This window comes from Venustampulla echinocandica (assembly GCF_003357145.1).
Source record: "Venustampulla echinocandica strain BP 5553 chromosome Unknown scaffold_13, whole genome shotgun sequence".
Classification (NCBI taxonomy): domain Eukaryota; kingdom Fungi; phylum Ascomycota; class Leotiomycetes; order Helotiales; family Pleuroascaceae; genus Venustampulla; species Venustampulla echinocandica.
Genome location: NW_022474218.1, coordinates 163088 through 189928, shown reverse-complemented (window position 1 = coordinate 189928; position 26841 = coordinate 163088). Strand labels below are relative to the sequence as shown.

Below are 26841 nucleotides of genomic sequence, written 5' to 3'. Positions count from 1 at the left end.
CCCGTTTACTTTACACTCTTAAGTCCTACTCAGATTTTCAAATGGCTCCTTCAGCAGACATTAGCAATGGCAATGCCCCCAAGAGAAGCTTGGATGCACTTATTGTAGGCGCAGGCTTCGGTGGGCTCTACCAACTTCACTATCTACGAAAGTTGGGCTACAATGTCAAGGTAGTTGATAATGCTGGCGGTCTTGGGGGGTTAGTGTAATCTACTCCACCTCGCCACAATATCACTAACGAAAAGCAGAATCTGGTGGTGGAACTGCTATCCAGGTGCCAGAGTGGACAGCGATGTCCCGATGTACGAATACAGCATCGAAAATCTTCACAAGGATTGGACCTGGTCCGAGCGGTTCCCATCCTGGCCGGAGCTCCGCGAATATTTCAATTATGTTGACAAGAAGCTCGACCTGAGCAAGGACATTGAATTAAGGAAAACGGTTACAAGTGCCGAGTTTGATGTCGATTCCAGCAGATGGAACGTCAAGCTTAGCACGGGAGAAGCCATTGACTGCAAGTTCCTTGTCCTCTGCACTGGATTTGCAGCCAAGCATTATGTTCCCCCCTTCCAAGGGTTGGACAAATTCAAGGGGGTCATGCACCACACAGGTACGGTGATTCGACAATATCGTGGTATACTGACGGTTTACTAACATTTGTTAGCGAAATTCCCACAAGACGGACTTGATTTCAAAGGGAAGAAGGTCGCTGTCATTGGTACTGGAGCATCCGGTGTTCAAACTATTCAAGAGGTTGGCCATGAGGTGGCTGATCTCACTGTTTTCCAAAGAACCCCCAATCTCTGTTTGCCTATGAACCAAACCAAGCTCGATCCTAAAGAAGAGGATCGCTTAAAGGAAAATGGCACGTACGACAAGCATTTCAAATACCGACGCGAGACATTCGCCGGCTTCCACTTCGATTTCAACGAAAAAGTAGGTGCGGATGATACCCCAGAGCAGCAGAAAGCGTTCTATGAGACGTTGTGGGGTGGCGGCGGGTTCCGCTTCTGGCTCGCCACCTACAAGGACTTGCTGTTCGACAAAAAGACCAACGATACTGCCTACGAGTTCTGGTCTGAGAAGACCCGCGCAAGGGTTAACGATCCAAGGAAACGGGATATCGTCGCCCCGACCCTGGAGAATCAACCTCATACATTTGGAACCAAGAGACCTTGTCTTGAGCAACGCTATTATGAGGTTTATAACCAGGACAACGTCGACATTATTAACATTAAGGAGAACCCAATTGATACTTTCACCGAGAAAGGCATCAGGACAGCGGACGGCAAGGAACGCGAGTTCGATATCATCATTCTCGCCACTGGCTTCGACTCCGTCACAGGCGGGTTAGTGCAAATCGACATCAAGGGAGCCGACGGCGTGTCGCTAGCAGATAAGTGGTCCAAGGGAACCTGGACTTTCCTTGGGATGAGCACTGCCAACTTTCCCAACATGTTCTTCCTTTACGGACCTCAAGGTTTGTATCTCCACCTCCTGTTCCCCTGAAATAAGTATTGACAAGATTCTCAGGACCAACTGCTTTCGCCAACGGCCCTACCATTGTGGAGCTTCAAGGTGACTGGATCATTGATGCTATTGAATATACAACCAAGAACAACAAGAAGACAATCGACCCAACCGCGCAATCCGAGGCTGGCTGGCAAGTTCCAACATCCTTCTGCGGAGTGTTACTTTCAGGTAGATTTCGAAACAATGCTAACGGCTAGCCATCTATAGGACTAAGCACGTCGCTGAGCTTTCCGATATCACTCTTTTCCCCGGAACTGATTCTTGGTACATGGGCGTGAGTACTTCTAAATAATTAACTAAACAAGTGATATACTAAACTGTTGATAGGCAAACATTCCAGGCAAACCTCGAGAGGCTCTCAACTATTCTGGCGGTATCCCAAGATATGTCCGGGAATCGCAGGAAGTTGCAGACAAGGGATATGCGGGCTTTACCTTTGATGCGCCTTATGCACAGATGAAAGAGGCGGCTGTTCAGGCTTAGATACTTAGATAAGTGATCTGTGATAGCGAAGAGGTGATTATTTTTAGTTTGAGATGAGATGTTCGTTTTGTACTTAGGTATATATTATAATAACGGAATACAATTTATCTGTCGAGCCATAGGCGGATAATGTGGACCAACATATAATAGGAGTGCTAAACTGAATTACTTAGAGTTGTTGGAATATTGACGCTGAGATCGCACTTTTACACAATGTTTATGAGTAGGATCCTCGATGTTGCTAGGTAATGTTGTGGAAATGTTGATTTCCATCCTACCGGGCGATACCCATCGTACCTTCCTACATAATACTCATATAAATGGGTATTGAAATTTAAATGTTCCACCAATTCTGACACACTCTTGTGCTCTGGCAAAGGATAAAAAGCAAGGCTTTATACTCAATCATCCGTGGCTCCAACCAGTGCTTGTTTTGTGAATGTGGTCCGAGACATTGAGGGCAGTTGCGGGCATGACGAGGGGGTGCTAACAAGGAGTTTAGATGCTGCGTACGTCCAGTATAAAGTTACAGTATTAGATTGATAGATGTTTCATGGATGATTTATGATGCCTTATGAATGCTCCAGGGGTATAAATTCAATAATAAATAACAGTTGTGTCGCTTTAGAAGTTTTATTTTAGTTTGTATTATAAAGTTACTAGTAAATAGTAAACTGTGCTCTTCCATGAATTCTGCCACCCGCAGTTGGAGGGGAAGAGTTGCGAAAATTCCTAAAGTCCATTTGCTATGAGCAGAGCTGTCTGCATATCTTGTAAGGTTGTACCTTGGATACAAATGGTAAGTTCAGGTCTATAGAATGGCAGTTATATGTGATAGTACATTTCTCGACTGATAGCATTTTCGAGCATTAATCTAGAGCCTTACTGCCTCAACATGCTATTTCTATATGAAAACGTGCCTATATAAATGATGGGAGGAGTTCCAAATGACTACAGTCGCATTCGAAATCGGCTTCAGCCCTAGACACCCTCTGATTTTATTTTACCCGTACATTTCTAGTAAACTAGTACTATTATGGTTATATAAATTTGACCTCCGCATTTACAAGTGGACTGATGCCTAATGCCTAAGGATTAAGTAGTATCAGCGCTGAGGTCCGTATTTCAACGTACTATTAATATATATAGACGGCAGAAGAGAAGAAAAGAGGAAGAGAAAAGAAGCCGAGACTAAGTCTACGAAACTGCCGCCAATACTATTTTTGGGCGTCCGCTTTCGCTGGTTGATATGGATATGCAATCGGTATATTTTGCTAGATTCAAGTGGCGGCATCGTATGCTCATTGGCGCCGAACTCCGCTAGGAGGCGGGATGTCACGTAGAGATTTAAGATAAGTAAGCCTGCTACTGTATTCTACGAGCCTGATATCTTCATGAATGCTATCAACTTAGCTGGGCGGAACTATTCCTGCCGGTACATTGAACGACAGAAGCCTGGACGAGAAGATGGAGACCAATGAGCGAACTCCCCTTATAGTCAATATTCAAATTGCACCGCCGCGGCAAAGAGATCAACACAGTGTCGTACGACGATTTTTCACCGTTGCTTTTACTTCAATTCTCATTTCGGTGGCCTTGTTCATCCTGCACCCACGTCCCACTATGGACACTCAAACCTGCTACTCTAGCCTTGGTACCTCAAGGGCCTACGCGAGCGCCGAAGCTCTAAACAACAACATCGACGATTTCTGCCAAGATATAGCCAACAAGGTACCCCTAATTACTATTGGCTGGACACGGTCCAAAACCTACTACCCCAATACGCCCGAGGAGTACACGATGACCGTAGCGCTGTCCTATCGCGCGTTTAGCTTCAATCAATACAATTGTACCGACGCTATGAGCTCTATTATCAACGGTTGCGATGTCCCTGTTGGCGGATACAACCCTATGAACTGGAAGCAGGGCGGCAAGCGCGTGCAGGGGAAATATACGTACCAAATCGACATCTTTCGCCAGAATCGGCCGTGGCCTCCGCCGGCTAAGCCGACGCAGAGCTGTGAGGGTTGGTATAAATTTATTCTGCAACATTATGATATTTATGGTGCTGGGTGGGCGAATTATGATTGGGGGCAAAAATCGCTTATGCGAGCTATTAATCCCTGCTGTGGATTAGGTACGTCGAAGTCAAAAACACAAAATGGAATATCTCTCCCCTGTTATAGTAAAGAGAGACCAGTGTCTAACTCTACTTCTAACATAAGGAAGTCTTACGGGGTGGAATTTCAAATATTTCGATCAACCGGATAAGAACGGGTATGAGGTAAGAAAATGCCCTCTCCTTCCGTGCCCGTTCTACTCTACCAGATGTCTGCTTATTTTGCTTTATAGTGGCACTCATGGTTCAATACTGCTATTGGAACAAGAAGACGCTGCTTTGACAATAACAGAGTTCAGTGCACGGCTGGTGGACCATGTGATTCTTACTGTAGCGGTAATGGATAATAATTTGCAATTATTTTTCTATATAGGCTAGTATATAGATATACAGTTTGACGACCTGCTTTGACTTGAATTATTAAGAGAAGTCGTTATAGTATTGAAGCTTCCTATATATACAGATACATGTTAACTTGACAGGCCTTGGTATATTCAAAGAATTGCAGAGAGCGCGCTATTTAGACAAACAGACACCCCGGCGTATGCTCAATGAACATGTACTAAGGTGATAAAGTCACTTAGTGCAGGGATTGAATTTATCTAACTATAATAGCTACTTTACTGGAATTGTGGGGCTAAATAAAATCATAGAGTGTTCAGGACTGAAGCCGATTTCGAATTCTAATGTGCGACACATACTAAGTGATAGGATTATATAAGTCTTTGTTTGGCGCAAGGTAGCAATATTTCTGCTAACTTGCCGAACTCATTCCCCTATTGTCGAGAGAAATTACCGAATCCGGACTTTTTCCATTCCTCACATTTTTCCTTTCTTTCATGCAAACGCCAACATTATCTGACGACCCCCCCTTTGCTCCCGGGGCCACATTGTTTTCTCTATTTTCAATCGCAGTCTTTTCATTTTACTAAAAATTATTCTTACCTTCTGTGTAAAATTATTCGTCCACTCAATTACACACACACCAGCATTATCGTCTTAGATCGCAGCGTACAAATTTACCAGACTTTACCAATGGAAGAGCCTATTAAATATGGTGGCGCCCCGAATAAGAAGGCCGCCGAACCCGTGAAATTTGATTTCAGCCCTTTCCTATCCGCGCCCGCAATCAGCGAAACCGTCAAACAAGTTGGCTCCCTCCAACCTGTCTACATCCCCGAAACACTAATTCCGAGCCCTTTCGCGCCGAATATCCGCCCCAACCAACTCTTTGAATTGAAGTATTCCCTCTATGAGGAACACGGCAATGTAAAGGGAAAAGAGATCTGGATCAGCTGGAAACGCGCGTGGGATGTGTGGAACAATCACTATATAGAAGGAAGAGTGAATCAGGAGTGGGTGAAGGGGGAATTGGAGCGTAGAGAAAAAGAGTTGAAAAGTAGGAGACGCAAAAAAAAGACGATTCATCCTTCAAAATCACCAGAGACTGCTCAGAAAATACCGAAGGTTTATACAACATTTGCAGGTGATAACCCGCCTTCGCCCGACCCTGGGACAAAATGGGTGAAGGCGAGAAATACCACCGAGGTTATCACTGAGCGGAAGATCATGAAGAAGACGGGTCGAAATGTTACCGTAAAACGGATGATCAAAAGATTAAGAACAAGGCCCGGAGGAGTTATCACGTATAGAAGGGGCAGTAGACGTCCCTTAATGAAAAAAGTCAAGGTTGAGGGGGTTGAGAAGTGGGTGAAATCAGACATATACCAGTACGTCAAGGAAGATACCACGGAGCCGGGACATGAAGTGGAAATCTATGACGCGGAGAAATATGTTGAGATAGATGAAGAGTTGGAGGAGGTTGTGCCCGAGGTGCGCACAGTCTCGGCATGGGAGCTAGTCGATGATTTCGATAATCCGGCTCCTTCCCCCTCATACGAGGATGAGGATGAATGGCCTTCACACGTCGAGGATGGGGATGGCTGGAGCGGTGGCTTCTTAGGGATGAAGAACTTCATAGAATGTAAGCAGACGGGCTTTGATGATTTAATCAGTAACGCGGTTTGGGTTTCACGGCGCGTTGGTGAGAAAACGGTGGACGTTACGCACGATAAGGATATTGAATCCTTTTTAAGGGGCAGCGATTTAGAGGTGGATGGTGGTATTGATTGCAGACACAGTCCCCATCCGGTACGTGATAGATCTGTGAAATCTAATAGAAGGATGCTCACAGATAGTCTGTTTTTAGGTCTTGCGATGGGCGATCAATTATATTCGAACGGAAAATGGTCTCTTCAGAAAGAAGAAAGGATGGGATGGAGTGACCGGAACGATATTTAATCTGCCGACAGGGCCCCCTGAATCGGAACCTCATCCGAGTGATGAACGACTATCTCAAATTCGAAGCAAACCTGCCGAGTCCAAGATTTTCCCTCTTGACATACGGCGGGTGGACTCGGTCCTGGCTCGCAACTATCAGCCAATTTGCCATCTGAATGAAGAAATTCTTGATTTTGACTGGGATATGCCGGGGAAACGTGAAATGAAGGAAAGTGATCCTTGGTGGGTTACACCGGACCAAGAAAGAAAGCGCGAGATATCGTCTCGCCAAGGTATGCCATGGAAACCAAGGTACAAGAATAATGTCTTACTCCCCTATGATGAAGTTAATTGGTTGGACAATCGTCTCAAGGATGATGTGGGTGATTCCAAATACTTCGTTACTAACCTCCATGGTGGAACTTTGATTGTCAATGGCCAGGAAGTGAAAAGAGGGCGCGTTGCCGGGCCGCTGCCAAAGTTTGCTGTGATTGAATGTCCTGGTCATCAAGTGGCCTTTTGGTGGGGTATCGGGGGCAGAACTTTGGGCCAGGGACCAAACGAACCACAATCTCCAGGAGATTGGGAGAGTATGAGAGTGGTTCCGGGATGGGAGCATTGTGGCAAGACGGCTGGTGAAGTGTGGGATGCAATGATCATTGATAGGATGAAGAGGGTGGCAGCAGGGGAAGGCCCAGAGCCTGATGATGAGCAGTGGGAGGCATGGAAGAATTATCAACCCCCTCCACCTCAAGATATCCCCAGTATAATGCCTAGTATGTCCCACTTTCAATATTGGTTCTACGAGACACTCCAAACTGACACAGCTTATGAATAGGTCCGACTGTACCTTTTGCTACAGAAGAAGAAGAACTCAAATGGATAGCCGTGCAGTCCGAACTAATGAGGAACACCCCACCAGGCGCGGGCAATGAAGAGATTGTGGAACCAAGTGGTGATAAAAGGTGGCCTGGCCCAATACCTGAACTCCATAAACCGCAGCCTAGGGTTCCCACTCAAGAGGAAAGGGAGGCTATCTGGGCACAGAAGGGGGAAGCCTTAATTGCACAACAGATCCAGCTGGTACGCAAGTTGGGAATTTCGAATGACGACGACAAACATAGGATTTTGAGGGAGCGGAAGCGGAGACGGGTCAGCGATGTTAATAATCCTGAGCCGAAAAGGCTGAAAAGTAAAGTTACTCTCCCTATCGCGCCTGAAGCAACTATAGGCGCTGTCCCCGAAGGAGGCGCGTTATAGCAATAGGACCACCTCCGCTCAGTTCGGAGTTATGATATATCGAGGGACTGATTATGTTACTAGACACGGAAAGGAAGAGAGTCTTTGACCATTCTCAAATGTAAATAAAGCCATATGACAACTTCAACTTGCATAGACCATATAACTCTAGCCATATGCCTGTCGCCCTCCCTCCCGCCTCCATTCTGCCTGCCCGGCCCGCACCCCTGCCAACCCATATAAGTCAAAACAAGCGATTTGATGTTTAAGGAAGACAACAGGCGACCACTTGACTAAGTGGTTCAGGTCAAATTGTCTTCTAGAGAGGATCGAGTAAGTCTGTACAAGACCCGCATGTTGGCTCCCAGTTCCGCACACGTGTCGCAGACGTTCCCACGATTCCCCATGATCTGCTTTTGTTCTTCCTGAGTTAGGACCTTTGCCGGGTGCTAGTAAACCTCGGCCCGAGAAAGCGATAAAGGAAGAGAGTGGTGTGTCTTTACCCTCCAACCTGTGCCCACGGGTTTTGTTGTTAGCGAAGCTGCTTGAGACCTGAATGTTGACTCTGGGATGATTGCATGGAACCAGCAGGTGAGAGGCTTTATCACCTGATTGAGGCGCCGCTGTATCGAGAGATTTTTCAGAGGTAAAAATAGCTAAGTATATGCAGAGATTATTGTATAGTCGTTGAGACTCGAGACTTGAACCGTCAACGCCACCAACAGTAACCAACAGCAGGAAAATACCAGCCCTCCCATAGCTACCTTGTCAAAGACAATATGGAATGCATAAGAGCACTAATTTTTGGTCACTTATGGTTAGGCAGTGATCGCCCCAGTTGGGCGTTTCGTCGATGAAATTAAGCAATGATTCCAGTGGCGTGGATATTTGCGTAATGACCCTGCTCCGGGCCGGTTGAGAATCTGAGAGCTTGGTTTTCACCGCCGTTAAGGACCACAATAGAAACGTCACCGGCCCTGTATACTTCACCGATTTAGGTAGTGACAAGGCTACATCAAACTTGGAATCTATCAATAAACGCAAACGCCCGTCACCATCTCCCTTTGTTTCCCAACAGCTCGACATGGATCCGGCCACAATCCGTAGATGCGGATTCCCTATTCCCATGATTTCTTGCATAGCCCAAACGGACTCCAAGTCATATATGCTGCTTGTAAGCCGAACCCCTGGAGTGCGCTCTTGATGCTGAAATATCGATTTGGCATTCCTTATCAATTGGGCTGGACTAGATCCTGACGGTTACCTCCTCCCACGTATTCTTGTTTTTCCAGAGATAGCCTTAATTCGAACGTAAGCGGACTATCATTTGGACCGCGGTTTGAGGAATTCTTAGATGGGAGGGCATAATGGCATAATGAGTTGAAAAGCTGCCGGAATTGGAATGTGTTGCCAGAGCGAGCTGGTGAGGTAGGAAGTACCGTAGTAGCTGCGGCCAAAGTCATCAGGCAAACCACGAAAACTCCACCAACAGTATCAACCCCTTCAACCCTCCAACGTCGACTCTCGGCTTCGCCTTTGTCCTCTCCCAATCTCACAGGTCCACTCCCACCCCCTTCGGACTTAACTACACCTCTAATTTCAGCCTCGCCCTCCTTATGCGAATAAATCTCTTTAGTTACCTAAACCTAGGCAGGCGTGGCGAGTCTTCTTGGGCGTAGGATTAGAGGATCTACGTTTATTTTGAGCTGTGGTATTAGCTAGGTGTTGGTGGCTGTCGATGGTAAGGCCAGGGTCACCATAGCCCTACTATTTTCAATAGGACATCTTAAAATTGACTTGAAGTTAGCCCCAGACCCTAGAGAGGATCTTTTGACTTGTAATGCGAGTCACTTTTAGCAGGCGAAGGGTACATCTGAAAAGTCCCTAATCCAGGGGTCGACGAGGAGCAAAACTATCTAGCAATAAGATCAAAAGAGCAATGTACGCTTAAGGGTCGAGATGGAATACGGATAGATGAAAGCGGGGGCGTCGATGTTCACTCCCATGTACCAGTGTTGGTGTGCTGTGGCGTACAAAAGCGACTGCGGTAGCTTTGTCGCTTCTAGATATTAGGTGTCAATCGAGGAGGAAGGCTTTTGATATATGATGCATTGCATGCCGCTGTTGGTAATGTTGGTGATATGATTGAGAAGGGGAATTTTCGCCGCCGACACTGCGCTTTCTTGTAGAAATCTGACAACGGAATGACGCTAACATAGCCCAGCACACTTGTTATTGGCATAGGAACGAAGTTGTTTGCTTGTAATGCAGAGTACAGTAAAAGGCATTCTTCTAATGCTAGGACAATGAACTCACGGGCTTTGTTCGATAATAGTAGGGAGCTTGAGGTAAACAACTTCTCATCCAGGCAAAGTTAGGCGAGATATGTGAGGTCTGCTATATTTTGCAATTGTAGGAGGCGGACGACTTTATCCCTAGCAGCGAACGGGTATTAAAAGGCTGGGTAGAGACCTGTCAACATGAGATATACCGTCTACCATTTTAATCACAGAGCTGCCAAAACATCTTACATCGATCTCAACTCACAACTCTCTCCACAACAATGGCCCAAGTTCTCCAACCATACAGTACCCGTGTGTTCAATACCCTCCCTGAGCTTCACATGGCCCAAGACTCTTTTATGATAAAGGGCGGGAAAGGCCTTGTTGACAACGTCTTCAAACCTATGATCGAGAAACACGGACTTGAAGCCAAGCTGGGAGTCGGCCTCCTACATAGACACTTTGACCTAGAAGGCTCTGAGAAGCTTGTCGAGTTCAACAATATCTCTCTCCCATGGAATAGTGACCGCGAGGATAGTCACAATGGAGGCAAGGTCTTGCCTAGCGCATGGGTTGTTCGCAACGGCGGACTCATCCCTTACGAATATTACTTCTCTCCGCTTGGTCGTGACAGCAGCTTTTACTTCAATACTATCGGCCCGTTCTTATGTGAGTTCCTACAGGTTGTGGTAGAGTCCGGGGTCGAACAGACAATATGCCTTCGTTGTTCCCCCACATCGGTTTCACCTGCGCTCTTGAAGTCACCGAGGGACGTGCAAACATTAACCTTTCTCCCGATCAGGTAAGGGTTGGTCTTATGATATATAAGTCCGCCATGTCTAAACTGACTGTTCCTTTTTAGGTTGCGGAAGGTGGCTGGGAGGATAGCACCGAAACAATGTGGTTTTTTGAACCGGAATATATGAGGTAGAAGCGTGTTTGTAAATGCTCTAAAAATTCCACTCATATGCATATTAACTACATTTGAATGAATATTTCCGATAGTCTTTTGGGTAGGAAATAAGAGAGCATTGTTGAAGAGACGTTGAAGTACGCTGGAGATTTTAGCGATGGAGACCCTGAGAAGTACCGAGACTAGTATAGTGATATATTCCAATTGGTCAATATAATCTGTTTCCAAGGTTCGGGCTAGAAATGAGGGTGTTGAACTTCATATGACTTTCGCACAACTGCAGCTGCTTCACAGAGTGATAACCATCGACTGGCTATGCTACAGTAACTCTTTCTGAGACCGGAACAGAACGGCATGTTCCGGGGCGGCGCTTTTGGGAGTACCAATGAGTCACATACAGCTATACCAACAGTTGGTTGTATTGTTGTATGATATATGAATGCGTGATCAAAGATTCAAGTGGCGTGTTGAAGTCGGGACCTCTTTGTTCTATCATCGGGACATGTTTGTTCTTTCAGCTTCTGCTATTTTCATTTCGAAAGTTCTTGCACAACTGAGCTCGCCCATCTAACTTTTCAAGTACCTCACTTATGGATTCTGAGATGGACGTTCTAAGCAAAGTCAACAAGACTGCCTTGTTACGAAGAGCGACCTCACTTGCGAATGGACTGGAGTGCGACTTCGTTGGTGACCCTATCATGAGGGATGACCAGGCCATTCTAAGAATTAACTTTCCCAGCGAAGGCAAGTCCTGGGCGGCTAAGATTCCGTTTGAGCAGCAGTGGCCCTTCTATGAAATTTCCGTGCGACCGCTTGAGTTCATCGCACGCAACCATCCTAGGATCCCGGCACCTCGGGTTCACGACTATGTCGACGCTGGTGCCGAACAAGAAAACCCGGTGGAAGTTGCGTATATATTGATGGATTGGATGGATGGTAGCCACATGCAGCCATGGAGTTTGAGCGAGCCGTCTATTTCAGCGAGGCATCGGGTTCTGGAACAGATCGCCGACATAATGCTGGAGATGTTGTCAAACAAGCCTATTGATGGGGGGATTTACTTATATGGTATGATCGCTACTATCTCAAATATTTCACTACCCCTATGGTCTTTCATAGCGCTGACATAGAGCAGGTGTACCCGACGGCACACCTAAAAATACTCCAGTCTCAACTGTAGTCTGGTTGACTGAAAGTATAGACAGAGCACTTCGACGTCATCTACGTCAGAAAAAGACCTCAATAGTGATTGATAATCTTATTCAACGGTCCATGGTCGCTCAATATGTTGTCCCTGAACATAACACTAGCTACTGGGCAGCTATTCATCCAGATCTCCACAGTACAAATATTATTGCCGACAAGGATTGGAAGATCACAGGGTAAGCTAACTCTACCCTTAGGGTCGCAAACGCTGAGCTTAGCAATCTTGAATTAGGTTAATAGACTGGAACCTCATGTCTGCCCAGCCGCTTCAGAAGTGGGCTGTTTTCCCTAAGCTAATTGACCATATCCCTGGTGCCGCTCCACCTGATTTACCTGCAGAGTATACCTATCTCAACTTGGCGCAAGACAAGGCCTACTTCGTAGCTGTTCTCGCGGAAAAGGAGAGGAAGAACACTTCTAAGATGGATGTTGCGAAGCTAGTTGAGAGTTCGACGGAGCGCACGTTCTTCGAGATGTCGCATAATGCTCTGACTGTACATAGGAAATTTGCGGAGAGGTTTTGCAAGCGGGCGAAGGCGAATGTGGAGGGAGCGAGGAGGGAGCTCGAGCTCTTCCTCGCTAAGAATCCAGGGATTAGTCGCGATGATGCAGGCGTGGTGGATGTTGAAAAGGAGTTGGACAGGCTGTTGGCGAATATAGCGAAGGATTGAGGGCGAGAATGGCGAGGTGACGTAAAGTCTTTATGTTTCAGCTATTGCAGGTCGTGAGTTGGCGAGAGAGTCTGTTTACTCGGATGACCTGCCTGTTTACCTGATCAGCCTTTGCTACTGTGTTCCATCAGAGGGGTTGCTTGCCTTTGCTATATACTTAAAATGTGATGCGTACAGTACTGTTTGCCAGCCTATTCTGCCATGTCCCCAATCTGCTTTTGCATTTTATATTGTCTTCACTTTTACTCTCGGCCGTTACGCCCTTAATATTTCACCTGTTAGAGTAGTCGAATTGTAGTATAACACGAAGTATATAGCAGCGGTTCTATGAACACCGTCTATGTTACACGCCTATGAAAGCGAGGCTGTTCGACGCCCAACTCCATATGTCCATATCGGCAGGGAGCCATATTAAACACATTCTCATTTCCCAGTTTCATCCCATCCTAGCAGATCATAAACATCAAATCATAGCCACTAAAGGAAATAGTCAGCAACCGGCTTCTTGGCCGGCATGCCTCTTGAATCCTGTGGCGCGGCTTGGAAAACCCGATATCTCCTCGCAGGGCCGGCCAATAACACCCTTTCATTCTCCTTCATGATACCTCCGTCACTCCTATTCACGTCGCCATTGCTGCGAGCGTGGGCACTCTCACCCATACCGTCTTCGCCCAGCTCTAGGATCGCAGCTACATTGCCGCAACGATAGCAGTAATTGGGCGCCGACCAGACTGTGACAATGCTGTTGTCGAACATCTCCTTGAAGCCTTCCATAACAAGTTGATGGGCACGCGCGATCATGGAGAGATCGTTGGCGTGGTTGAAGACCTTGACAATGTCGGCGCCGAAGAGGAAGCCTGCCCCGCGGGGGGAGAGGCCCCAGCCGTCAATTTCGTCAGGGTCAGACCAGAGGAGATCGCACATTGCCCCTTCATGGGGAACTTCTTGTTTGCGGTCAAGGAGGCGAATCTTGTCAACGCCGTCAATTAAAGGGGAGAGGCCGCCGTGGACACAGAGCACAGCGCCGCTGCTGCTCCCTGTGGAGCCTCTGCTCCAACCAGAGGCTCCTGTCCCTGGTGGACCAGTCTTTGCCGCGGGCGATGATGATCTCTTTGCTGCGGAATTATTTTGTCCGATAAGACCCCTGGCTTTCCCTCGTGGGAATTTCTGTATTATCGATCCATCGTGACTCAAGACCTCTATTTCAATATCTGAATCCACATCATCTTGTGTCGATGCAGCACTCGCTGGTACATTTTGTTTAGATGGCTCAAGTGCCGTCGATGCCCCTAAAACTATGGCTCCTAGTGCGAGGTAATCGAAAACCTCGCAGCAATATCGCCATACGTTTGCGCTCCCATATTTCCGTAAACATTCGTCGTAAAAGCCATAAACTGTTGTGATTTGTCTTGATTCGTGGTTACCTCGTATTAAGGTCATTCGGTCGGGGTATCGTACTTTGAGGCACAGAAGAAGGAGGAACGATTCTAGGGAGTAGAAACCTCGGTCGACGAAATCGCCTGGGTACATTAGTCGTGGCTCCGAGGTTGATTAGGAAAACGTACCCATGAATAGGTAGTTGGTATCTGGCACGTCACCTCCAACGCGAAATAACTCCATCAAATCGTGAAATTGCCCATGGATATCCCCGCAGATCTAGAAAGCTTTATCAGCATATGTAGATATATTGACATAGGATTGGCGAAGTCGTACTGTGACCGGAGCCTTCACGGTAACCACGTTTCCCTCCTCAATCAACAGTTCTCTTGCCTTATGGCATAGCTCTCGAACTTGCGCTTCGGGAATAGGTCGGCATGCTCGCAGTTGTGCAATCGCTCTACAGTTATTCTTAGCTTAAAACTCGATCCTGACCGAGGTTGCGCAAAGCAGTACCTATCCAAGTCACTCATCTTGGTTGCGCGTAGAGCGAGGAGTCCACACGAGGGCAGCGGCTTGTATGCTTTAAACGCAGTAGCCGGGCTTTATCTTGGGAGATATCTTTGTAATTCTGGGTTCTTAAAGCAGTGGGCGCATCGAGTAGTGCTGGTGGGGGCGAAGACGTCGGGAAAATCTAATCGGATCCTGTAGCTGAGGTGGATGCGTTTGAGAAAAGGTCGCTGTTGGTGATAGGAGCCCGAGCACGAAGAAATAATACTAGAGAAAGAGGGGCATCGAGGATGTTGGCAGCATAAATTTCAATAATATCTCAGGTTATGGGTGTATTCCGATGATGCTCAAGCTTTCCCTATCACTTATTATCGAGTTTCCGTCGTTAAAAGCCGCGCCGAGAGTGACGCGCGACTTTGAGCTAGCCGGATTAAGCAACACTTCAACCTTGAGCTTTTGGAAATAATTCGCGAACGTCCCACTTCATCAAACGTCATTAACGTCACTCCCCCCTTCAACTCCCCAATCCCCCCCCTCATACGGCAGGTTAGTAACTGGATCAGAAATATTGGTTGCTATTTACCATGCAATTGCTGACAACGTACAGGGGCAATTGGCTCTCTCTCCTGCCGAAGGGGATCCGAAAACATCATGCCACCCCGTCTCCACCCCCGAAGTCGACTCACCTCCTCATTATTCGCAACAACAGTATTCGCCAGCTTTTTTGTCGTTGCTTTACCGCATGCATTACCATGTCCGGCTCCTAGAATAGCCTATGCGGATGGACAGAGGCCAGATGGGACCGCACCTAGAAGGCGAAGACGGCGGAAATGCGAGGGAGAGAAATCAGAGCCATTGAAGGACAAACCATCGACGGAGGAGAGTAGCGAGGATTCCGAGGATACAGTTGAGACTACGATGATATCGAAGAAGCATAAGAGGGAGTGTCCTGTGCCGAAACCTGGAGGATTGGTGGGCAACATATTAGGGTTCCAAAACTCGAGTAGTGATGGGAACTCACCCCCACGACCGCCATAATAAAATACAACAAACAAATATCTTCGCTGATATCAATCAATCTCCATCCAGGGCCCGGCAACGTGTTAAACCCTGGCAACAATAAAGTCCACAGCTCAACCTAATACACCACGAATATTACATCCGATACTCGCTCTAACCCCGCGTTCAAGCCTCCCATCTACCTTCCACTACCTCAGCGCCTCTTCAAGCCTTGGAAATCTTGTACAATAAATCTACCATGGGCCAATCCTCGACCTCGTTTCATCATCCAGGAAATCTATGAAATCACATGTCAGATTGAAGCACTATACTCCGGGAGGGACAACATCCTATCCCCAATTGGCGTCTTTTCCCTCGGAATTTCCATCTATTTGTGATGTCCCTTTCGCTGCTGGAGATAGAGAGGATATCGTGGCTCGTATATTACCGAACTGGCACCATTGCATTTACGTCTTGTATTATATGTAGAATTATAAACTCTACTTTAACTAGTATTTTACCAATGCACCTGACTATCTTGTTATATCCCTGTGATTTGGTCGGCCATGAGAGGAGCTGATGCGCTATAGACAGGAGTGAGCTAATTGTCGAGACGTCAATTATTTATGAGGAGATTGTGAAAGAAGAACTGATGGTAGAAGGCATGATGAGGATTTTGGTTGTGCTCATTGTCCTATTAGCATCCTAAAATTTCCTTTCAGACCTTCAGACCTTCGGCTTCATAAATCTACCTTAGATCTTGATTATAGTAAATGAGTGAGAGCTGAAGGTTATATTCTAGGCAGAAGTATAATCAGAGACTTATCTATGTTCGGAGCAAGCCGAATTCTTTAGTGTCACAGCAATGAGGACGGTTGATGGAGGGGAATTAATCTCTCTATATGATATAATATGTGGTCGTCTAAAGAGAAGAGAAGATAAAGAGGTGCCTGTAGGGCAGATAGGTGCTTAAAAGTATATGATAACCGAGATATCGCTGTTTCGACCATTGTGCGTTGCAGCTAGAGGTATATTTAGTCGATTGTGTGTTGTTGGTGACCAAACATCATATTCCAATAATTTGGTACTGAGTTAACGACATGATCTATATCTTAAGGACCTATTGAGGGTTTGGAGGGCTCAAGAGGACGTAAAAAGTGCGATTGTCTTTGGTTACCTCCTCCTTTAAATAAAAATAGCAAAGTGTGGTTGATATATATAATTCAAGTTGGCTGACAGAATTACAAACTATTGAGTCGATTGATTTGTCTAGTCTCATACGGGCGTACAGCCCATAAGTAAAGTAATAGATAACACTAGCCAGGGAGCCCCCAGATGAGAACAAAACTTATACTATTCAAGCTCAACTTCCCTTCCCATTACACCTCAATAGGATAAGTAGTAGTTACTAGTAACGCCTCACAACGGACCAACTAGTGCTATTATTATTCTCATAGATTGTATCTCCGTAGGTGAAAATCTGTATATATTGACAAGCATGGAAATAAATAATATGATAAAATAAATGAAATGCAGTGACCCCAGTCAGACTAGAGTTCTGGTTCACCAAGGTATTATCTCAGAGTAATAATAAATGGAAGTAAAACGGATGATCAAGCTAATTGAAGCTCATGCCTGTTAGGAGCATTAGCGTATATTGTGAGAATAAAGTGAAGCGGCCAGTTGTTTCGGTCTGCCTTTAACCAGTAACAAGTATATTCAGGCTATATCAGAACCTGTAGAATAGTATTGTGAGAGGCAAAGAGGAATACAATCCTTGTAACCAGTAAGCCAAGAATCACGTGCAAACCCAAGAACTGCCCAGCATAGGGAAGGCAGGTATGTCATGAAACTAGAGAAAGGCAGTTAACAATACTGTATACACGAAGATATTAAACTAACGAGAAGATAAGGGGAAGAAATAAAGGCCTACTAGGGCCTGAATAGGTATATGTGCAAAGGTTATAGACCACGTGATCATTAATCACCTGACTTGCAATTTGAATCTTTTGCATGTGACCATCGGTTTATTTGGAAACAAACTTGACGGCCAAAGGTAGAGAAATGTTTTAGCTTGTCTAGGGCATCCTTGCGGCCTTCAGGCCAACACATTGAATTTAGCCAATATCAAGTTCATCTCCTTCGTCCATCAAATCGAGCTTCTTTTCTGGTGCCCCAGACCTCCGACCGGATTTGTTTCTGATCAACATCAACCCTGTCAGCAAATCGCAATCCGATCGATCTCAACCCTGAAATCATCGGTTTCGGTTCATCCAATTATCAAGTGACAGCGGAAAGGGCAATGGCAATGCATGATATTTACGTGAATATAAAACTTCGTTATTATCGCCTCCTAAATTGTATTGATTCTGCTTAAGAATGTATCAAAGATGCGTGTTACTCCGAAGGAGTACATATAACACCGAGGCAAAGACGTCGCTAGCAGGCTTTTGTGGCTCCTCGGACGGATACTCGAGCTGTTCCAAATCGAGGTCCTCAATATCAATTTGCGGGACTTTTAACGACATTCAAGCCCTTAACAATGCGCTGAAGGGTCACATAAGACTCACGGTCCGTACTGTACTAGCTGGAATACACTCCTTGGAGGGCGATGGCAATAGTGACGGCTCTAGTTCCCTCTTGAGTTACTAGTCGCTTTATTTCGACTGGCATGAGGTTGAAACGGACCGAGACAAACAGGCCGAAATACAGTTGTGTGAGGTAATAATACCGCAGGTACATTATGTAAGGTGCCTGGACTCAGTGTTCATGCCGACCCTTGTACTCCGTGCCTGGGCGGGACTCGGTCATGTGACTGCCCAATTTCACATGAAGGTATGTACCATGAAAACATGAAACGACTCGGAGAAAATTGTTCTTGAGAGGCAAATAATCCTTACCACGTAAAGCACTAAACTAAGTGCCTACTCTAGGCCGGTCTAGATGTTTGCATAGGTAAGTATTGACCATCGCTTAAACCACACCCAACGTTGCCATTGGGCCTCACATGATACCAGACAGTAAGGGAAAAGCAAAATAGATAGAGAAGAGACTATCAAAATCTTCAATGCTTCGAGAATAAGCCAATGTCTATCCCTGTGATTGTGGGACCTGAGGAGAACCCCACAATCAATCCCCGCCGATGCAGAGTACAAATACGAGGTAGACACCCAGATAGCATCTAGCGCTGCTGAATAGTTACTCCGTACCGGGCTCATGTATTGGATACAAAAAAGCAAACAAAAATCGTCCCACGGACTGGGTTGAAGATTAATTCCCCGGTGCAGACTGGAATGCACTAGCAAGCGATGTGGCCAGACACCTAGGTACACGTATGTACATGTACATTAGAGTACGGCAGTATGGCGGTACTACCCTGAGTACCGAATACGCGCTTGTTACTTCTGTGCATTAAGGTTAAGTTTAGGCTTGTGCTAAGTTCCACCCCCAATCGCCAATCGCCCAGTAAATCGCGCGATCTCCCCCGAAGCCACCCCCACTCTCCGTCGCAGTGTCTCCCCACCCGAGCCGCCCGAGGCTAGCGCGGCCTTGGGTCCCACCAGGATCGCTCCGGAGCTGCTCCCGGCTCTGGATCCGTCGCTTCGCGCTTCAGGGGTCGGAGACGACATGTGTGAGCCAAGGCGGCGTAGCAAATTCAGGCACGCACATGAATAATCATAATATGCGGGGCGTAACGTAACTCCTTCCTCTTTGAAATTGCCCGGAGACTGAATAGCAGGGTCTCTTTGCTGCTGCGATTCCAGCGGTCTGGCTAGCCATGGTGGGGTACTGCACTCCAGAGATGGATGGTATACGTGAGGCAAAGGCAAAAGGCAAACATCATTAGATAGGTAGATAATTAGATAGGAATAGCAAAGCAGCTACTACCTTGGCCTCGCACCATATCTGGAGAGATAGCTAATTCATCTGCTCTATGGAAATAGAACTGTAAATTTGAATTGAACTAGACTAGACTGACTATTTCCGCCTCCTGGGTATAGGGTACATTTCGCCGGTGTAAAAGGTTTGACCCAGACATCGCAATAATGAACTGTAAGCGTACACATAATTTATATATACAAAGCGCCTTTTTGCCACCCCCATTCCAACTTTTGCGCTGCCCTCATACTCCGTGCCGGCCCAATTTGGTACATATATTAAATTGTAGAGATTGAAGTTGGGCGCGAGGCCTAGACCCGATCCTCGATGCTCCTCGGCTTCGTATCATCCGTCTGGATAAACACCTGCGTCGTCTTCATGATTCCCTTCTGGTCGAGCGTAGAATTTGATTGTAGAGGCAGAATGCTGTCTTCGGAAATGTTGTCTGGGTCGAACTTATCCCGGCCCCTTCGCTCTTGAGTCGTAATTGCAGTAGAGTTCTGGTTTTCGCGCAGCTCGAAGTTAAAACCGCCATCCCCCTCCGTGTTGCGCCCAGTCGAAGCATGTTGTGCATACCCTTTGTTGTACCGGGAATTTGGTCCTCCCAGGTAGCCGGTACCGTAGGTTGAGCCGAGAACGACCTTGAAGAGAGGCTTCATAGCCGGGATAGACGCCGCGAGAATTCCCACGTTGCATTCAGTTGTCATCCAGATCGTGAGGTATGTGCTGTCCCAGAGGAAATCTCCAAATTTTCCATAGCTGGTCACGTAATACGTCTTAACTACGGAAGCAGTTGCGGCACTAGATTACCAGAGGCATTAGTTGGTATTTCTGCAGTCAGAGAGAAGGGAGAACCGACAAGATACCGAGCGACAGGATGCCAACAATTGAGGTCTTGACACGCCTATTTATCTGCAACTTCCAGAGTAGCGGAATAGGCAAGAGGGCGAAGACGACATCGGTGAAGATTCCACAGGCTGGGATGGTCAGCAGTCTGGCTTCCAGAATACACGGTTCGGAGAAATAGTTTTCTTTTTTTGAGACATACCTGCATTGGTATATGCCAAGGCTTGCGACACCTTTACTGGGTAACAAACTGCCCCCGGGATAGTGAAATCAAAGTGAGCGTCGAACGGTGTGCATTGTGCCATCAACGATGCTAATGATACAGATTCAGCCTTAGAAAACTCTCAAAAGGGGGAAGATCATCGCTATTCATCGGAGATCAGCACTCACCCGTTCCAGCAATTGTATAGAACGCCAAAAAGCCAAGAATGGAGTAGATGAGTATTTTGTAAGCCTTCGAGGAAGTAAAGCGAAGCAAGAACAGTCCAATGCTGACTTTGATAGCAGCGATCGCAAAGACGTAGATGATTTGGGCCGCGAAATTGAGCTTCAGTCCAGTCTTCATCTTTTCCGGCCCCACGGCCTGGAGGATATAGAAGGTATGACGCCCAGCACCGTAAGTGACAGAAGGAATTGTCACCATCCAACCCGAGAATGACAGAGCCATCGCGGCAAGAATCCAGTAATCGTCCCATCCCACCGAGCGAACCATGGAAATCCGAACCCACATCCTCACACCAACAGCAAGGAGGGCGACGCAGGTAGTCACCGCCACAGCACTGTTGATGGCGACATTGTGATTGACATCCGGCTGGCCAAAGCCTGGCGCAGGTGGAGGTCCTTCCATTGCCCAGGTAGTGCTGAAGGATTCGATATGGTCCTGGTAATAAGAGTTTTTTACTTCGTAATGTTCATTAAACTTCACCAGGCCAATTCATCGTCAGTGGTATCAGCGGAAGTTGGCTGACATGACGGATCCAGGGAGACTCTTGAAGGGGGGGGAAGGGAGGGGGGTTCTTGAAGTTATGAAGTTATGATACAAACGATAATGACAGGCCAAACAGTGCTACTATGCGTGGTAAGGGCAAGAGGAAATCGGACCTGGCATGAACAAGGCTTGTCCTTGGAGGGGGACCTCGAAGTTCCAACTTCCTTTTTCAGACACTCGCCACAACTCTGGAAGGGAGACGACACTCGCTGTGCCTGGCTGCCCGGCCAGTCTGCATACGCCACTACCAAATTTTAAAATGTCCACCTTCAAAACGACCGAAACTTCGCCCTTGAGATGGAACTGTCTTGGCCGGTGCATACGGCTCATCTGAGAGGCTGACCAGCCTCTCCATACTAGCCCGTTCTTCGACGCCGGCGTAGAACTGGTAGTTGGATACTTGTGCTACTGCGCCGCCGACAGTCCCGGTAGTGGACCTAGCGTGTAGCATTAGACTAACACATTCGGTATAGCTGCACGCAGGTCAGCTCTTAGCAGAAAAGGGTTAAGAAAGGCAGTGGTTTTGTAGTTACTGTACCTAGAGCACTATATACGAGGCACACCATTACTTAGCTGTAAGTGGATAGAATCATGACCAGGGGCTTGCGCGGTGGCGGGAAGCTACAGCTCTGCTACGGAGTATAAGCAAAGTGGTGGCTTTCACGGAAGATTTACAGAGTGGGGGAGAGCCTCGTACCGCAGAGTTGATACTCTGCAGTACCAGTGCCTAGCGCAGTATAAACAGAGACATACCCCATACACCACCACAGCGGGCAGTAAAAATCAGGCCGCAGCCTACTTCGACCTATCTGCCCTGTCCCGGTACTGTACTGTACATAGAACAGTACGACTCAGACGCAGCAGGCATTTCCTTGTGGGAAAGAGACTCTACACTGGAACCCGTAGTACTCGCGACTTGGATCGGAACTACAGCCGTGGGGATGGTGGGCTGGCGCGGTACTGCACAGGACCGTCTGTACCGCTTAGTACGACGGTAGCATTGAGCATTATTGGGCCTTGTCCGTACGACGTGGTACAATATGTATAGACTCTCTGATATAGACTCTACCGAGTATGAGGTTTGACAGCCAAAACAGCGGAAACCGGCGCCCCAGGACAGCAATTACCTGCTTGTTTGGAGACCCTACTCCGCATACCGATCCATCCATGCGACGAGACAGACGATACTCCGGCGTCCGCGCAGGGGGTGCGAAGTACCGTCCAGACGAACCGAATGGCAGCTCCGCCTCCCCACGAGCCAGAAGCTCGGAAGCGCAGGAACTGGGGAATTGGGGAATCTTTGCGAAAGAGAGAAACAAGCGTCGAGCGATGAGACATACTGTACGGAGAACACGGGAAGGTTGCTGGAGATACAAGAGCGGGCGTCGGCCCATGCCAATGGCTGCCGCAGCTTGCAATTGCGATTGCGGCTTGCGTGAGTAGTTTTGTGTGGGTTTTTTTTGTTGGTCGTAAGTACTTAGCAGTAGTAGTAGTAAGTAGTGGTGTTTGTAGTGGAGAGTAGCGTAGTAGTGTTCTATTTGTGAATCCCGATTCCCGCTGGAAAAAGTTAATTAGATTACCACCCGAGAAGCCGTTCGCCCCCGGACAGAAACATTTCGGGCCAACGCTTATTATTTGGAGATGGTATGGTTCGTCTGTGCAGATTGCCCGATACTCCGTATCGTATGATACAGTATTTTCGTATTTCGTACGTAGTAATTGAGCAATGTGTTGCACCTGTACCTACGTAAATGTGTTGCACTTGTACCTACGTACCTCCTGTTCGTCCAGTTTCTCCGTCCATGGTCCCACCGGGGACGACCGACGGCGCGCAGCGTAAGCTACGTTACCTTACCCCTGGGGCGGTGGGCGGTGGGCATGAAATGAGCCCCTGGATGGCCTGTTACTATTCCGAGGTTTTATGACATGACTTGGTGTTGATAGTTGACATAGACATAAGCAATTGCCGTGCTAACGGTAGCAGCTTTCGAACACCAGGCCTCAGCTTCCACCAGCACAGAACCAGGCCTCTCCGAGAGTCACCGGGCTTGTCTCGCCCGGCCCGGGCAGTTGGCTGGAACGAGAAGAATACAATATCTGGTGCTTCAATAATACTTGGAAATTGTCCGCACCAAGCCCATGCTCCGGGACCGAGCACTTCCACCGGCCCATGCCAATATGCCAATGTACGGTCTCGTCGCGGAGTCCTCATGCAAAGTGCAAACAGAGTGCTGCGTTACGAACTTCACGCATCTAGCATTGCTACTGGCGCTGGCTGTCGCGGAATACTACTTACGTACTCTAGTGCAGCTAACAGCCCAGCGTAGCACGAACTACTCGAGTCCCAAGTAGGCTACGAAGGAGATCCCTCCACCTCCACACTTGAGCAGGCAGCATCGCTACGACAGAACAACACTAAGGCTCAACAACACTTCGTGCTGATTACGAAAGGCAATGATAATGTCGAACATTCGCTGAGCACTCGGCACTGGCATGGACGATCATGATCTGCAACAGGTCTCAAAATCATGGCGGCAAGCGCTCCACGTGGCGATGATCGTGGGCGCTGATTGTGCCGCTCACCAAGCATTGCTCTTCTCCTCTTCTTCTCGTCGCATTGCCACCAACCTTGCTCTGGAATACGTCGTTTGCGAGGGTATTCCCACTCCGTACAGGCTACACTGCTACAGAACGCACTTCGTCTCGCCTTGCCCTTGGTTGCGAACGGGGAAACAAGGTTGTAGTTCCGGGTTCATTCAGGGTCCCTTTCAGGGTCCAATGCTGTCCACGGTTACAGTAGCGTGGGCGGGCCAATACAAGGCCCCGTCACCAGTGGGAAAACCATAATAGCCCTTGTGCTATCCTTGTGTTAGTGCTAGACCCTGTTTCTGAACCTAGTATTCAGGAACATCTACTACGTACAGTTTGTACTCCGTTTAATACTCCAATTTGTACGGTTGTACCTAGCCCCCCCTCCTTTGCGGGAGTGGGGGATAGTATTGATCCGATACAATAGGCTGGGGCCTCTTCCTGCCTTCCAATATTTCGTACTATCGGTATAGTACAGTAGTGTCTGCTTATATCAAAACGAGATTGCTAGATTATGGAACCCAGGCCGCTGGGACGGATGGCCCACTAAGATCTATGAGCTCTCGTGGGAAGCCTGTATAATGCCAGTGTGGGACCGGCTTTCCGGCGATCTCTGTGCTTTTGAGAATCTCTTTATATCTGCATTCCTGCCCCTCTGTTGCCACGTTTTTCTCCAAGTTCTGCAAGTGCTTCATACACTCCACCGGCCTACCTCTATATCTGAATCAATAATAAGCCGCCATCATGAGACTTTCCACCGCAGCCTACTTGGCTAGTCTTGCCGCTCTTCTCCCCTCGGTCATCGGCGCCCCAGCTGCTGGGCTTGCAGACCCCATTGTCGCTCGGGGTAGTGAGGAGGATGCCGCCGCAAAACTGGATGAGCTGCAGCAGCAGGCGCTCGACACAACGCTCGCTGCACTTGAGGCCGACGCAGCCCAAATGCAGAAGCGTGGACAAACACCCGCATGCACAGTCAAGAACCTGCAGATCAGACGGGAGTTGTAAGTTTGCTGTGCCCCAGAATGTTTTCGCAGGATTCCTAACATGGAGTAGTGGCAGCATGGCGAAAGCCGACCGCAAGGCCTACACAGATGCGGTCCAGTGCTTGCAAAGCAAGCCAAACAAAACTCCCGCTAGTGTCTCCTCGGGTGCCAGATCTAGAGTAAGATCTCCAAAGCAGTCTTAAAGGGAAACTTGCTAATCTCAATTAGTTCGATGACTTCATCGTAACTCACATTCAGCAAACCCCTTTCATCCATTACAGTGGTACCTTCCTTGGGTGGCACAGGTACTACGTTCACGTGTATGAGCAAGCACTCCGCACTGAATGTGGCTACAAGGGACCAATTCCCTACTGGGACTGGCCAAAGTATGCGAGCGCTCCCCAGAACTCGCCGATCTTCAACGGAGACGCCTATTCCATGGGTGGAAATGGAAAGCTCATCCCTGGTCATGAAGGAATCACGCTCCTGCCTGCGTTCGATGGCCTTGGATCCGAGCCCATCTACCTGGCACCAGGCCTCGGTGGAGGATGCGTCGAGAACGGCCCGTTCAAGAACATGGCTGTCAACCTTGGTCCTATCGGGTTGGCCAACTCGACTACCGGCCCTGAAAACGGCTTGGGATATAACCCGAGATGCTTGAAGAGAGATGTCGGTCCCGCCATTGCCACCAAGTACACCAACTATGCCCTTGTCCTGAGTAAGTAACCCCACATCACGGGAGATGAATATGGAACATCGCTGACTCCGCTTTGTTTTGTAGAGGCCCTGTTGAAGGGTGACATTGCATCCTTCCAATTGGAGCTGCAAGGTACTCCAGGAGAGAACACCATCGGCCCTCACGGAGGCGGTCACTACACCATCGGTGGTGACCCAGGTGGAGATCTCTTCGTCTCTCCCGGAGACCCCGCTTTCTATCTTCACCACGCCCAAGTTGACCGTCTCTGGACCCTCTGGTAAGTCTTCGCTATACCTAACATCCACACCCACATCTAACATCTTTCAGGCAAGCTCTTAGCCCCGCGACGCGCACCTTCGCTCTCGCAGGAACCAACACCCTTCTCAACATCCCACCATCCGAGGACACCACTCTGGACTTCACCATCAACACCGGATATGCTGGAGGAACGACCTTAGCTATGCGTGATATCATGAGCACCACCAAGGGCCCCTTCTGCTACATTTACTTGTGAGCGGACATAGCGCTGGAGTTTAGACTTGCCTTTCAAAAAAGTAATGATGGATTGTCTTGACGTGAATGGACTTTATAAATATCAAAACATCTCGAGAACATACGGGTGGAACATTCTTTAGCTTGGTGTATATAATGCTGCATTTAGACACGCATATATGCATTTGGCAACCTAATAACAAGATCGTATTCTCATAATCATGTTGAAACTTTCTATTTATCTTTCGTGGCTGATTATATGTTCCACTTATCGTGTCGCTAATAGCTATCCTTAAGAACCAACCCCCTTCAACATAATTTGAAGGTACTAAAACACAAAGCCAAAGAGCAGATTCAAACCGCGAATTATTATCGGTCTTCTAATTAATACAGTATCTCGAGCAATAGAGGTAGAAGGTAATAAGGTAGCCACGTGGTATGTTTATCAAGTATAAACCTCGAAGTTAGGACTTGGCTAAAGATATACAATAGTCGCGCAGTTCAGGATTATTGTCGAGACTCTTAATATCCGCCCCGTTCTCTAGAAGCAACTGTACTATGGCTGTGTGCCCGCTCCAAGCCGCTCCATGTAGCGCCGTCTTCCCATCTTTACACAAAGCGTTGACATCCGCCCCCTTCTCGAGAAGCAACTGTACTATTGCTGTGTGCCCAGAGAAAGCCGCTCTATATAGCGCCGTCTCGCTATAGTTATATGAAGCGTTGACGTCCGCCCCCTTCTCGAGAAGTAACTGTAC

At 47.6% G+C, this 26841-nt stretch overlaps 8 protein-coding genes across 8 annotated transcripts in view; 5 read left to right on the top strand and 3 right to left on the bottom strand.

Annotated features, from left to right (window-relative positions):
* Positions 1-41: 41 nt before the first annotated feature.
* On the top strand, positions 42-2016 carry BP5553_10046 (uncharacterized protein; the record flags this gene model as incomplete). The annotated part of the gene is made up of 6 exons (XM_032018669.1): positions 42-199; positions 249-610; positions 665-1480; positions 1534-1690; positions 1741-1807; positions 1861-2016. 6 exons carry the CDS (start codon positions 42-44, stop codon positions 2014-2016), a joined length of 1716 nt encoding a protein of 571 aa, XP_031865077.1.
* Positions 2017-3639: 1623 nt separating this feature from the next.
* Positions 3640-7675, top strand: BP5553_10045 (uncharacterized protein; the record flags this gene model as incomplete). Its single annotated transcript, XM_032018668.1, has 5 exons — positions 3640-4153; positions 4242-4300; positions 5162-6286; positions 6345-7191; positions 7254-7675. 5 exons carry the CDS (start codon positions 3640-3642, stop codon positions 7673-7675), a joined length of 2967 nt encoding a protein of 988 aa, XP_031865076.1.
* A 2542-nt stretch (positions 7676-10217) lies between these two features.
* Positions 10218-12726, top strand: BP5553_10044 (uncharacterized protein; the record flags this gene model as incomplete). Its single annotated transcript, XM_032018667.1, has 6 exons — positions 10218-10563; positions 10620-10738; positions 10799-10863; positions 11430-11917; positions 11985-12231; positions 12288-12726. The coding sequence occupies 6 exons, from the start codon at positions 10218-10220 to the stop codon at positions 12724-12726; spliced, it is 1704 nt and encodes a 567-aa protein (XP_031865075.1).
* Positions 12727-13203: 477 nt separating this feature from the next.
* Positions 13204-14636, bottom strand: BP5553_10043 (Serine phosphatase; the record flags this gene model as incomplete). The annotated part of the gene is made up of 4 exons (XM_032018666.1): positions 13204-14246; positions 14292-14382; positions 14440-14563; positions 14620-14636. 4 exons carry the CDS (start codon positions 14634-14636, stop codon positions 13204-13206), a joined length of 1275 nt encoding a protein of 424 aa, XP_031865074.1.
* Positions 14637-15264: 628 nt separating this feature from the next.
* Positions 15265-15651, top strand: BP5553_10042 (Uncharacterized protein; the record flags this gene model as incomplete). Its single annotated transcript, XM_032018665.1, has 1 exon — positions 15265-15651. The coding sequence occupies one exon, from the start codon at positions 15265-15267 to the stop codon at positions 15649-15651; it is 387 nt and encodes a 128-aa protein (XP_031865073.1).
* A 4151-nt stretch (positions 15652-19802) lies between these two features.
* On the bottom strand, positions 19803-21776 carry BP5553_10041 (uncharacterized protein; the record flags this gene model as incomplete). Its single annotated transcript, XM_032018664.1, has 6 exons — positions 19803-20292; positions 20351-20468; positions 20540-20650; positions 20728-21197; positions 21306-21353; positions 21649-21776. 6 exons carry the CDS (start codon positions 21774-21776, stop codon positions 19803-19805), a joined length of 1365 nt encoding a protein of 454 aa, XP_031865072.1.
* Positions 21777-24658: 2882 nt separating this feature from the next.
* BP5553_10040 (Di-copper centre-containing) lies at positions 24659-26108 on the top strand (the record flags this gene model as incomplete). Its single annotated transcript, XM_032018663.1, has 5 exons — positions 24659-24915; positions 24968-25076; positions 25126-25615; positions 25679-25871; positions 25922-26108. 5 exons carry the CDS (start codon positions 24659-24661, stop codon positions 26106-26108), a joined length of 1236 nt encoding a protein of 411 aa, XP_031865071.1.
* A 442-nt stretch (positions 26109-26550) lies between these two features.
* The window catches only part of BP5553_10039 (uncharacterized protein), a gene marked incomplete at both ends in the record, with an annotated part of 3338 nt that continues 3047 nt past the window's right edge, over positions 26551-26841 (bottom strand). Inside the window, one exon of the mRNA XM_032018662.1 lies at positions 26551-26835. Within this exon, the coding sequence (XP_031865070.1) occupies positions 26551-26835 (285 nt within the window). The remainder of the gene's footprint in view (positions 26836-26841) is intronic.